Below are 13,975 nucleotides of genomic sequence, written 5' to 3' on the forward strand. Positions count from 1 at the left end.
CTAAATAACTAATTTGTATATATTTTTTTTCGGTCCTATTTATAAGCTTTAAATGATGTAGTTTATTCTATAAGCTTCTATTTAGGTTTGTCTTAATATTTAATGTATTCTTTCCAATTTTACTCTCAATTATTTATTCTATCTCATTTGCCATACTCTTTTCCATCACATTTTCTTGTACATTCTTTTTTATCTTTTTTCTTATTTATTTTAAATGTATATTTAGAAATAACAATATATTTTTAACTTATTTATTACTTTTAACTAGTTTTAATTGAGTGTTCATCATTCATAAATTAGTTAGATGAAGCTTATAATAAAAACCGGAGGAAATATTAAATAAATTGATTAAATTTGTTATTTGTAATAAATATATATTGGGTTGTTTAAAATACTCTCGAGATAGCTCGAAGAAAATTTATAAGTTTAGGAGACAAAGTAGATTGGAGTTTTATATTTAATGTCAAAGCAAATCTCTTGACTAGATATTATATTTAGGATTTTTTTTTTGGGTCAAAACTTATATTTAGGATTAGAAGGAGTATAAGTTATCGGGGGAATAAGAAAGATTTAAATATATGATGCTTTGAGAATAAGAAGCTTCTTAGGGAATCTGATTTTTGGGATGATACGCGGAACGATGCTTTGATCTGATGACAGCCTATTTGACTATTTCTGTAATTCCATTACTATTTTTGTTTCTCTTAAATGTTTTGTTTTTGACTAATCTTACGTTCTTTGTGCTCACTCTAGTTTACTTTTGTTCTAATTTTGTCTGATATTTTATCAAATGAGAAGTACTACTATAATATTATTATAATTGGTTATATCTTTTTTAATATCAGAAATGCTTGATTCTTAATTTCTATACTATTTTAATTCCACCTTTGTCGTTTGAATTAATTTTGCCTAATTTTATATTAGTTTTTAATTGATTTAAGCTTATCTTTCATTAATCATTATATCATTTTTCTTTTTCTTTTTTATAGTTTTTTAATGTATTTCAATTCACATTTATGCATAATTTTTATAACTTGTATTTTTTTTTAATAAATACCAATATTTTCAAGTTTTCATAAGATTGAACTGGATATCAACCCGAAAAAAACTGGACATAAAAAATGTATATATAGCACCCAACAGATCAGAAATATATTTTTTCTCTTTAGATATATATTTTATTTTCCGAGCAAAACCATAAAGGTGAACTTGTATGCGCGTCACTTCCTAATTTGTAATTTCAACTATTATTTTTAAAATAATAAAGAAATAATTTCATCATTATCTTAAGAAAAGCATATTTAAATTTTTTTCTGTAATATATTTAATTAAATTAAATAAATTTATGCCTCTAAGCCTTATCCGCAAGATACAAAATTATTATCGCAGAAGGGCACGTAACTGAATCAAATGGATCCTAATATAGATTTGAATTTTTGTCATCAGCCTCTTCAAAATGCCGTTTCGAAAGTTTTTTTTTTGGGCAAGCACGTAAATTTGAACATGAATTTTGTATTTGATAAGTGGAACCTAGCTTGATTTGGGGGAAAAAAAAGAGTCAGATGATCAGAAAATAAAGTTGAGCACATTGTATATGAATAAAATAATTGGAAAAAATATACACTCAGATGAAATTAAAATATGTTGTTAAAAAAAGATGATATTAAAATACGATCTCACTGATAAATTAAAATATAAATAAAAGAAACATAGATTTAGACCCATGATAGATAAATGAGAAATGTTGGATTAATTGACTAAATATTTTGGAAGGGTTAATTAATATATACTTTTAGATATCATACAATTTTGGATCAAGATATGCTAAGCATCCTAAAATATTTTTCAGTTGTATTGTGGTACAATTTTATCCCTGTAATTATTTAAATGATGCAATTTCATTCTAATGTAACATAAAGTTATTTTTGAATATTAAATTACTAAGTACGCAAGAGTTTAACCTTAAAAAAAAAAATCTAAAATGGCATGTTAGTAGGGAAATGATGTCACATTTTCAATCTGATTTTTTTTATAAAAAAAATTTGTTGAAGAAGGTTTAGGTGAAGCCAAAACATAGCTCTGCACCAAACAAAGCAGCCACAAGACTCGATTTGAGATATTTGGGTAGATACAAAATTATAATTTTAAAAGTACTTTTATAGTATACGAAATAAAAATATGAAGGAGTTTGTCTCAATTTACAGAAAAAGTATTTTTTAAAAACACTTTTGAAGTTAGGCAAACACCCCCTCAATAAGATTTGTTCTCTCCATCATCTTCTTGTTCTCTCTTTCTGACCAACCCATGGATAAACAAGTAAGAGGATCTATAAAACTAGGCAGAATATTTCTTCGGAAGAATGACAAAAAATTCCTATTGAATTTCAAAGAAATAAATAGTCCATATTGATTAAGTCAAAATATGTCAAAATCACTTAATTATTATTTTAAATCCAATAGATTTTTTTTTCTATGTTTTATTGGCTCAATTCTAAATAGGGATAATTAATATATAAGTCCTTATAGTTTCAACTGGTTTTTAATTAGGTCCCTATAATTTTTTTTTTCTTTTTATCAGATCTTTATACTTTCATATATTTTTAATCAAGTCCTTATAATTTTTTTTCTTTTTATCAGGTCCTTATTGTTTTACTTTGTTTTTAATTAGGTCCTTGTAGTTTTTATTCTTTATTCTACAAATAATAACATTTTAAAAATAATAAATTATTGTAACAATCTTATGTTAATATTCTTTTAAATTTTTAGTTAAACAAATATATTATTTATTTTCAATTCGAATTTTTATAATTATAAAATTCAAATTATAATAATAAATTTATCTAAAATTAAAATATGATTATAAATAATTTATATTTAAGTATAATTATTATTATGATTATTTATTAATTACTAAATGATTATATTAATTATTTTGTCCAATTATATAATTATTAATTTAAAAATGAAATTAATTTTAAAGAATAAAGTTAATAAATAATTTTCAAAAACTACAAAGCACCTAATTAAAAAATAAGTGAAACTATAAGGGCCTGATAAAAAGAAAAAAAAATAGAAGGACCTAATTAAAAATACACGAAAGTAAAAGGATCTGATAAAAAGAAAAAATTTTATAAGGACCTAATTAAAAATCAGATAAAACTATAAGGACCTGGAGATTAATTATCCCTTCTAAATATAACAACTAGTAGTTGTAGAGGAGTTTGTTTTAAAGTTATTGCAAAATCTCAACTCATTTTATCCCTAAATTTTATTTTCTTTCTAAACTCTCTTTATATTAATTACACATATTAAGAAAATGTCTTATCAAGAAATAATTTTTTTTGAAAATTAATAAGTATTTTTCATAATTAATTTAACTGATTTTCTTAATTACTTTTAGTTATCTATTTCATAAATTTAGAACCAATAAAAATCACTAGACAAATTTAGTTCAATATCCCCATGAAGATATCCTGCATATATGATAGAGCGATTCGGAACGTCTCCTTTCCTCTTCCCTTCCCATCCTTTTCCCGTCTCTTCTTTTTTTAACCATTAAATTAACATATTTCAATGGTTGAAATTTTAATCTTTTTAAAAATATTACTAAAATATTAAATTATGAAAATAAATAAATAATAAATTACAAAATCTATTACAATTTAATTATAATGGTTTGCAAATGTACTAAGCATTTTAAAATTTTTTAAACAAATAGTTTATAAAAATTAAAATGCCAACCTTTAAAATATGTTGATCTAACGGTTAGAAAAGAAAGAGGATGGAAACGGAAAAGGAGAAGTCCCAAACTGATAATCAAGTCCATGATAAATACTTACCAATAAAGTGTTAATATTATCTTTTACTTCATGAAGTTTGAACTCATGTTAGTGTTGTTTTCTATAATTTTGACCTCTTGAAATTTAAACTCATTTTAATCTATCTAAATATTTTTGATTCAAGAATAGTGTTTTTGGTCCCTAAATGAGATTTTAAGAACCAAAATTACTGATTTTAAATTTTAAAAACTAAAATCAAAATAAGATCGATATCAAAGACTAAAAATTGTGTACGAAGCTTAAGCAAAACTGACTTGTTCTTGAAAAAAACATTAATCAACATATATATATATATATATATATATAAAAACATATAAACCTAATATTAGAGAAAACGTTCAAGTAGGCTATACATGGTCAAACCTCAAAAGTGGAACAAGCCTTGTCATTTTCCATCCACAAAACGCCTAAAAACTTGGCGCTTTCTCTCTTTATTACAAAAATAGCTCCTCCTTCTTCTCATCACTCCCCTCCATGCATGCACTTACCTATAAATATAATACTTCTCTTCCAATCTCTGTCTCTCACTAAATTCTCAATCACTTCTAATTTGTTTCTCCATCCAGCAATGTCTCTCTCTAACTTACCATCTCCCCTCTCCATTATTCTCCTTCTCTCTCTCTTCTTTCACTTCCCTTCTCTCTCTTCTTCCTTCAACATCTCCCAAGTCCTCTCTCAATACCCTTCCTTCTCCACTTTCAGCAACTACATTGCTCAGACCCAACTCGCCGCCGACATCGACAGCCGCCAACCCATCACCGTCCTTGTGGTCGACAACGCCGGCATGTCCCCTCTCTCCGGCAAGTCCATGGATGTCATCAAGAAAGTCCTCAGCATTCATGTCCTCCTTGATTATTACGACGTCCAGAAACTCCAAAGCCTTAATGGCAAATCCGTTATCGTCACCACTTTGTATCAGACCACCGGCTTGGCTTCCGGCCAAGTAGGGTTTGTCAACATCACCGGTTTGAGCACCGGAGCTGTCTCCTTCACTTCCCCGGCCGATCAATCTGGAACTATCGGTGCAAATTTGATCAAATCCGTTGCCTCTGAACCTTACAATCTCTCCGTCGTCCAAATCAGCACTATCGTCATGCCGTCTGCTCTACTTGGTACCTCTCCTCCACCTTCTTCTTCCCCTAAACCCGCTCCGGTTGAATCTCCAGTACCCGTCAAATCGCCGGTGGTATCTCCAGTACCAGTAGTATCACCCGTTCCAGTGAGGTCGCCCGTGCCTGTAATATCACCAGTTCCAGTGAGGTCGCCCGTGCTGGTGCCGACACCAGTTCCAGTGAGGTCACCTGTGCCGGTAATATCACCTGTTCCAGTGAAGTCTCCGGTGCCGGTTGTATCACCTGTTCCAGTGAAGTCTCCAGTGCCGGTGATATCACCGGTTCCTGTCAAGTCTCCAGTGCCGGTGATATCACCGGTTCCTGTGAGGTCTCCAGTGCCTGTAATATCACCAGTTCCGGTGAGGGCCCCGGTGCCGGTAAGTTCCCCGGAGCCGGTAACATCACCAGCTCCAATGACTTCAATGGTGCCAGGACCATCTCCGACGGTGGGTCCGTCGGCGGATTCTGGGGTCACGGCCAACTCTGGGATCAATATGGCCTTGGCAATTATGATCACTTTGTTGTGGGCAATTTATACGCAATAATAATAATCCAAGTATAAATATATTTGGGAGAGGAATTTGTTCCATGAAAAGATTAATTAAGGAAATTAAAAAAAGGGTTGTGGAAAAAAAAAGGATTTTGCATTTGATTTTGTTGTCAAATTACAATTAAGGATTATTGTTTGTTGTTTACAATACACAAGAGATAATCACACACATATCAACCCAGTTTTTGGGTGAGTGCTTTTGCATGCATTATTGCTATGTAAAAGTTTGATATTGGAATGAAAGACAGGTTCCTATTCTGCATCTAATTCTTGCATTTATTTATTTTAGTATTGAATTTCTTTTTTTTTTTGGGGCTAAAATTGGTTATTCAATTTTAGTAGTATTGTTAAGTGGATGTCTGATTTTAATTAACTTAAATGATTTTACATTGTAGAGGTAAACATATGAAGGAAATTTCAATTCTAATTACTGATCACCCCTAATTCAAATGAACCGTACTCTTGATTAAATGACGTTAATTAATTTTTCTTAAAATTTTATCAAATTAGGGAAAAAAATGACCATAAAAGACGGCCTGTTGAATTTCAAAATAACAAATATGCGATGCTGATTATTCTTGTAAAAGTTTTGACATTGAAAATCATTTATTTATTATTTTAAAATTTAATGGTTATTTTTGGTCATTTTCCCATCAAACTATGGCTGATGGTTCTTTTTTACTAAAACTTAAAATGTTTCTTTTTTTAAAAATTAATTTATTGTTACTGAAATTATCTTTTATATGATATATGTTTTCTCCAAAAAAAAATTATTTTCATTATAATTTTATATGTAACGACTTAGTTGGGAGGGATATCCCAATATGACGTGTTATATATGAGATTCTAATAATATTCAATATCAATTAAAAATGATTGAATGCATCAAATTTTTTGCATCCAGTTCCACGTTAATTAGTAATTTGAATTAATCAGCCAAATGAGTGACTGTGGAATATTTTGCAATTAAAAAATATGTTACATCAATTACAAATTCAAAAGCTTTTACATTACATTAACAAATTCAGTTAGTTCGTTGAACATCAAGAAGAAGAAGTTCTTGTTCTTTAAAAGCGATTTAAATTTAAAACCCAAAAAAAAGTTTTTAAAATTTTTTTTTTAATTTTTAATTTGCATGCGGAAAGGCACGTAACTGAGTCAGTTATATCTCGCGCTTCATGAAGCAACTGTTTATAAATAGACGAGGGAAGAAACTGCCCAGCCACAAAGAAACTTAGCGATTCAACCAACAAAGAAAGAAGCAGAAGTGAAATTGCAAGGACTGTGAGTGGAAGATAATGGCGAGTGGAAGTTCCAGCGAGGCCGAAATAGTGTATGTAGAGCAGTGTAAGGGCACTAATGGCCTCGACAAGATCGTTCTCAGAGAGAAAAGTGGACATTCGGCTGAGGTTTATATCGATTTTCTTCTTCTGATTTCATTATTATCGAGTTGTTTCTCACGATCTCGTACTGCATTCTCTCTTCTGATTCCATTACTTTCCATTTGTTTCTGCATTGTCAAGTTTCTCTTACACTGCATTTTCTCCTCTCTCCTGATTTCATCATTTTGGATTTGTTTCTTGGAATATCTTACTGCCTTTTCTGTTTTACTTACTGCATTTTTCTTCTTATGGTTACGTTTTCAATTTGATTATCGTTTCGTCCTTTTTGTTATGATGCTTCATTCTGGTATATTATGTTACTCACAGGTGTATCTGTTTGGAGGACAAGTTACTTCTTGGACGACTAATCGTGGGGAAGAACTGATCTTTGTAAGCAAGAAGGTACAGATGACATTTTATTTTTATGTAGCAAATTTGATTCATGTTCACTGCATATATAAGTATATGCCTTCCAAATCTCTTCAAGAAGGTAGGGACGTCATTTATAGTTGTATACCTCTTTGATATTGATTCTTCTGTACTGCAGGCTGACTTCAAGCCTCCAAATCCTATACGTGGTGGTATTCAAATGTGTTTTCCTGAGGTGTGTGTCTATATAATATTTCTGCTCCATATATATTTCCTACACTTAGTTTAATTTCTTAATTCTAAAGTACTCCGTCCCCTCAAATGCAGTTCACATTTCAAAACCGTGAAAAGTATGGATTTGCAAGGAACAAGTTGTGGACCCTGGACCCTACTCCAGAACTTCCATCAGATGACACTCATAAGGCTTTCACTGATTTGATTCTTAAGTATTCTGAACAAGACCGATGGGATTTACCCCACAAGTATAACTATAACTGTCAATACTTGCATTTTCATCTCAAGTCCCTACAACTGTTGTTTTTCCATTTTCTGTAGCAATCACAAAAAGTCCATTTTTGTTCATCTCAAGTATAAATATACCAAGATATGTTTTCACTTTTACCATATTCATAACTAGAAGTCTTTTTATGTTCTTCATATCCAGTCTTAATTTCCATTTCAATTATGTTTGCAGATATGAGTATCGTCTTAGGGTAATTCTGGGACCTGATGGAAATTTGACATTGATATCTCGCATTCGAAATATCAATCTAAATGGGAAACCATTCACCTTCTCATTTGCTTACAATGCACATTTTTGTGTATCTGATGTCTGGTTTGTCATTGCCTCTCCATTTCCTCTATTTAATTAATATATACTTCAGTCCTGAACGTTCTTGAAGTCAACTTCTTTATTTTCAACTAACTATCGAATTCCCTTTTACTCAGGGACGTACGCGTAGAAGGGTTTGAAACATATGATTATCTGGACAATTTAAAGAACAGAGAGCGATTTACTGAACAAGGGAATGCATTAACCTTTGAGGAAGAGGCTAGTATTAGTGATTCTCAAATAAGTTTCAACTTTCATGATTGATTTTTTTTTTTTTAGGTGATATTTATTGGCTTAACGATGAGTGCTAACTGTGTTCGTCTCTTTAATAATGAAGGTTGATAGGGTATACCTTGATATTCCACAAAAAATTGCTATCATAGACCATGAAAAGAAGAGAACATACGTATTGCGCCAGGAAGGGCTTACTGATGCTGGTATAGGAGTAATTATTTCCTAAGCTATGTGTTTGAATTGTTCATATTCTATAGTATAGTGTAAAACGCTGATAGAGATCTATAAATACGATACTGCATGGTTAATAGTGGTTTCATTCTCTTGTATAGGGGTATGGAATCCATGGGACAAGAAAGCTAAGGCCTTAGCAGATTTTGGGAATGAAGAGTATCTAAAAATGGTGTGTGTTCGGCCTGCTCGTATAATGGAGAAAGGAAAAAGAGGAGTTACCATCAAGCCTGGCGAAGAATGGAGAGGGAAGCTGGAAATATCTTTAGTAAATTCTAGTTATCACAGTGGTCAACTTGATCCACTAGAAGCGATCAAGTCTAGTGGAGCTAGTTCTTCTGCTTCTAAGCCTGGCGGGGCGGGTACTAGTTCTTCTTCACCTTCTAAGGCTGGTCCGAGCAGGGCGCTTTCTATTTCTTCTTCACCTTCTAAGGCTGGTCCGAGCAGGGCGCTTTCTATTTCTTCTTCACCTTCTAAGGCTGGCACAAGCAGGGCGCTTTCTATTTCTTCTTCACCTTCTAAGGGTGGCACAAGCAGGGCGATCTCTAGCTCTTCTTCACCTTCTAAGGGTGGCACAAGCAGGGCGATTTCTAGTTCTCCTTCACCTTCTAAGGCTGGTACAAGCAGCACGATTTCTAGTTCCTCTTCACCTTCTAAGGGTGGCACAAGTGGGGCTAAATCTTCTGATGCTTTTAAGGCTGGTAGGGCGAGTTCTAGTTCTCCTTCACCTTCTAAGGCTGGTACAAGCAGCACGATTCCTAGTTCCTCTTCACCTTCTAAGGGTGGCACAAGTGGGGCTAAAACTTCTGATGCTTCTAAGGCAGGTGGGGCGAGTTCTAGTTCTTCTTCACCTTCTAAGCTTGGTACAAGCAGGGCGAGTTCTAGTTCTTCGCCTGCTTCTAAGGCTGGTACAACTGGGGGACGTTCCAGTTCTTCTTAATACATACTTGTGACTAAGGCTTGACAGAAAGTGAGTTTCGTGCATCCACCTCTCAAATTATGTATAATATATTAAGATTAACTACAATGACATTTTGTTATTGTTGTTTCATCTATTTCTAGGCCAAGTTTGACATTGTCGAAATGTATTTCTTGCAGGAATCAGGAATGGATAGCAGATTCAGTGTTGGCACAACTGTGAATATGGATTTAGAGAGCAAGTTGATACTAATAGATTTGTAGGATTTTTTTGCATTCGGAGAATTGAAGAGAAGTATACGTTTGTACAACAACTGTGTAGATTGGATTGGTTTGGCTAGTATTTCTTTGATTTGTAAAACTTTGTGTAATAACTGCTTTGATATGGCTCCTTCCAATTCTCAAAAGAATACAAAATTATGACTGTCCCCAAGTTTTCGTTTTTGAATATTACGATCTGATGTAAATACATGGTTTACTTTTCCTCAGATGGATCCCTCAACTAACATTTCACTTTTACAAAACAAAGCATAAAGGCTCGATGAATGCTTCTTTGTTGATATTGAAATTATGAATGCTTCTTTTAAGAACAACCCAAAATCATGTTCTGCAAAATTTATACTGGGTTGTGTTATTGACCTCTCATGAAAGACAAGGTTCCTTGTAGGCGCCCCTTCTTCAATCTCTCAAATTTCAAAATTGGCACATTTGGCTCTACAAGGCTTTGTCCTAACCTTAGGACCTCTTAATGGACATGTCATTTTATCTGATAAGTGGATTGGTTGATTCAGAAGCACAAACAGAGATAATACAGCCTTGTTCCAATTTAACTTTGTTCTCCATTCCTCTTGCCATACCTGACGCTAATTAAAGCCTCTTAAACTCCTCAACTAAGTTGAGATTATCACGTTGAAATTTGAAATTTCAGTCTGTCCCAATGAAAGAAAGCTGACATAAGAATCATTCTGGTTAAATTCAGCCGACCAACAAATTGGTTTAATACGCGGTACATAACGCATTCATGTCTATTCACCCCATTGTACAGATAGAAATTTCCAAAAAAAAAAAAATCATAATTATATGATATGAACCTATTACTAATCAATTATGAAAAAAAATAACAATATTTGAATATTTCCCCAAATTTGACATAAGATTATTATTATTATTTTATTCTTCCTAATCGTGTCCTTCATTTGTTTAATCTTTTTTCATGATAAAATCACTTATCTTTTTTTTTTATAAATTTTATAATGTTTGATTTGTTTAAGCATTAGAAAATAATAAAATATGGAAAGAATTTTTTTATTATTATTATTTTGAGAAGCTACTTTAAGTAATTTGAAAATAATGGGGTGCCTTAGATAAGAGTGAATCTCATAAAAATAAGAAGATACTACTACATGCTGAAGATTTTTTCTTTTGAAACTTGAATCAAGTTTTCATGTATTTGATAATATAATTCTGGTTAACCATATCATGACCCTGTCGCAAGTCTAGTCTTGATATGTTTCAATCTGATATAATCAAGTCATCACCACTTTGTCATCCTCACTTTCTTTTGTCCATTAACATTTCATTGTCAGAGTCAAATAATTGCCGAGTGCCTCCCTGTTGGTGCTGAATTCTCACCATCCATGATGAACCGATGAGAATAGATCTTCCTGTAGACTATTTTATTAGTTGACTATGACCCAAAAGCATATAAGCTGCTGCAGTTTATATATTTCTCCAGGTGTGTGCGATGGGAGTAGTTTTGAGATGTAACTGGCTTTTGTTATTGACGTTTCACGGGAGACAAGCTTCCTTGTCTATGCTTTGCGATGTGTAATCCAGAGAGCAACTGAGAAGTTGGTTTCTGTTGCACGCGGAAACTTTTCAGAGATGGATAAAAAGTATCCCCACCAAGTCCATTCTGGGCCCCACCTTCCAAGTTAATACAGGTAGGGTCCACAAAGACTTTGTCCTTAGGACCTCTCAATGGTCACGCCATCTAATAAATGGATAGGTAAATTCAGAAAGAAGAGTTAGGATCTAATTGGTCTCTTGAACTCCACACCAACAAACAAGAGTTAAGATTATCAAGTCAAAATCTTATATAAATATGAATTAGATTTTAACTATAGAGTTCTCTCTTGTTTGGATTAATTGGTGGACTTCCATTTCATCTCTTAGAAATTTCTTGTTTAAGCTAATGGAACCCAAGAAGCTTTGTGATCTTGTTCCATGGATTAACACAATAACAGGTGTTCTTATCAGTAAAAACCTTGAATTGCATGAGCTTGAAGCAAGTCAGCCTGAAACCACAAGAAGCAAATCCTGAAAGCTTCTGGGTTGGCTATCCACAATACATTGAAGTATTTACAAATATCACTGTCACAAAGTAGTGTGTATATATATCTATCAGTTGTAAGAGAGAAAAGAAAGCTGACATATGTTTGATGTTATATATGCCTCTTCACTGCTAGCAATCCAAACATGAGCAGCAGAAATTTTATTAGTAAAGGCATCAGACATCATCATCGTCATCAAGCATAAGTCTGCTTCGCCTTAACAACTACGAAGACTTGGAAGATTCCAAGGATGCATCACTGTGGTTAGAATTAGAAGGCCAAACAAAGATTCCCCAGAATGGCTGTTGTTTCCGTTTCTGATGGCTGTCCACAGCCTCAGGTTCTGTTCTTCTAAGCATTTCCCACATCACTTGTACATCTTGATACCCACATGTCTGTATATCATCTTGAAGCTTCAGCAGCCCATCCCCTGCACCAAAAACCATAAAACATTTGAGGCTCTTATCTTAGAAAATAAAATTAAATGAGTTTTACATGGTTGCAGTAAGTTAAAGTTAAAATGATAGGAATTGAGTTGTACTGCTTAAAAGTTAGGGACTACGTTACAACCAAAACAAAATTATCCAGACTGAAAGATTAATCTTTCCTTTTTCCTCTGTACAGTGACAACCTAGGGGCTGATGTCACAAGTCATTCATTTGGGGGTGTGATGGAGAAGGCACTTTTGAGGCCATTATGTGGGTATAACAAAAAGTATGGTCATTATAAAATATACTTTCAAGTTATATTTTAGTAAAGTAACAGACAAGGGCATATAAAGTTGCACTGAAAAAGATGTTGATCCTATCTATCTAGACTCTTCTCTTCCAGACCAGATCATATGTTATCAGGTTAGGTTAGTTACCACTGACAACGCTTAAAAAGATTCATTCATGGTTAAGAAAACAACAATTTCTTATATATGTATATCTATGTGTGTGGGGGGTGATGTGAAAAAGGAGGAATAATAGCTTAAGATTTATGCAGCCATTTAAAGACAGAATAAAGGTGCCTCCTTCCTTTTGTCTTGAAGTGACCTGCTTAACCGCTAATTTATGGACAAACACAAATACCAATCTGCTTAGATTGTCCGTACATGTCTCTGTTTGCAAAAACCACACGCTTGCAGAAGAAAAGAGAGGGAATGTAATTTTGTGTTTCAGACAAGCCTATGTAGAAACAATACATTTCAGTGCAAAAAAATCTGCAGACTCACTTGGAAACTGAAGGAAGAAGACAGAAACAGAAGAATTTACTTGTTAAAGAAAGGGAAACCCAAAATACATGAAAAACCAGAGATCAGAAGAACAGGGAAAGAAAACTAGCAACCCCATTGATTTTTTTTTCCTTGCATATTTTTAGAGAGAGAGAGAGAGAGAGAGTACCGTTTCTGCGAGTCTTGAGGCGAGAAGAGAGAGCAAGCCAGACACGCCGGACAGGGAAAATCATCTTGTGCCAGAAATCCATTAACTTATCTTTGACTTTAGGGATCTTCTTTTTCCTGGTTTTCCTTCTAAGCCTGAGTGGCACAGAGATTCTCCTTAATCCTGCCAGACTTATTGATGAAGATGAACAACACTTATTGTTAGTAAATTTCAACACTCTTCAACAACCATCAGAAACACCAGAATCACCAGGTGTCACCATGCCCGCCCTTCCTTCTTCGCTCCAACTTTCTCAGAAGGCAGAGAGAGAGAGAGAGATGAAGGCGTTTGCCTGTTTTGCTTTGGGGGGGTTGAACGGCAAGTGACCTGTGGAGGAAGGCTTGCGAGATATAAAAGCACAAATCAGATCACCGACACGTGAGCTTAATTATTATTACTACTACTTCTACTACTATTATTACTATTTTTTCTTATTTAACATAATCCTATTCACAATCAGAAATTATTATTCCTATTTATTATTATTATTTGTAATAGACCATTGTGAAATATAGTTTTTTTAATAAAAAATATTTGAATATTGTATCAAATTTTGTTTGTTGATTTCACCTTATACCCACGTTTAACAACTCATATTATTATATTTAATTCTCACATATTCTTTTTCTACTATATATTCTCTCTTTTCTAAAAGCATGAGTGATTTTAGTTAAAAAAAAGTTTTATTTTTTAAATATATTTATTGTTTTTATAAATAAAAAAAATTAGTTAATTATTTTTTATAACAAAAA

General features: G+C 32.8%; 2 protein-coding genes across 2 annotated transcripts; one reads left to right on the top strand and one right to left on the bottom strand.

The window, feature by feature from the left end:
* Nucleotides 1-6,798: 6,798 nt before the first annotated feature.
* LOC114751171 (putative glucose-6-phosphate 1-epimerase) lies at nucleotides 6,799-9,488 on the top strand. Its single transcript, XM_028939832.1, has 8 exons — nucleotides 6,799-6,909; nucleotides 7,210-7,284; nucleotides 7,430-7,486; nucleotides 7,579-7,733; nucleotides 7,946-8,086; nucleotides 8,200-8,302; nucleotides 8,421-8,520; nucleotides 8,650-9,488. Exons 1-8 carry the CDS (start codon nucleotides 6,799-6,801, stop codon nucleotides 9,486-9,488), a joined length of 1,581 nt encoding a protein of 526 aa, XP_028795665.1.
* Nucleotides 9,489-12,002: 2,514 nt separating this feature from the next.
* On the bottom strand, nucleotides 12,003-13,533 carry LOC114751177 (uncharacterized). Its single transcript, XM_028939837.1, has 2 exons — nucleotides 13,185-13,533; nucleotides 12,003-12,229 (listed from the first exon to the last, which is right to left on the bottom strand). Exons 1-2 carry the CDS (start codon nucleotides 13,264-13,266, stop codon nucleotides 12,024-12,026), a joined length of 288 nt encoding a protein of 95 aa, XP_028795670.1. The 5' UTR covers nucleotides 13,267-13,533; the 3' UTR covers nucleotides 12,003-12,023.
* Between the last annotated feature and the right edge of the window lie 442 nt (nucleotides 13,534-13,975).

Source organism: Neltuma alba, unplaced genomic scaffold (assembly GCF_004799145.2).
Source record: "Neltuma alba isolate B1F8T4 unplaced genomic scaffold, ASM479914v2 tig00006780_pilon, whole genome shotgun sequence".
Lineage (NCBI taxonomy): Eukaryota > Viridiplantae > Streptophyta > Magnoliopsida > Fabales > Fabaceae > Neltuma > Neltuma alba.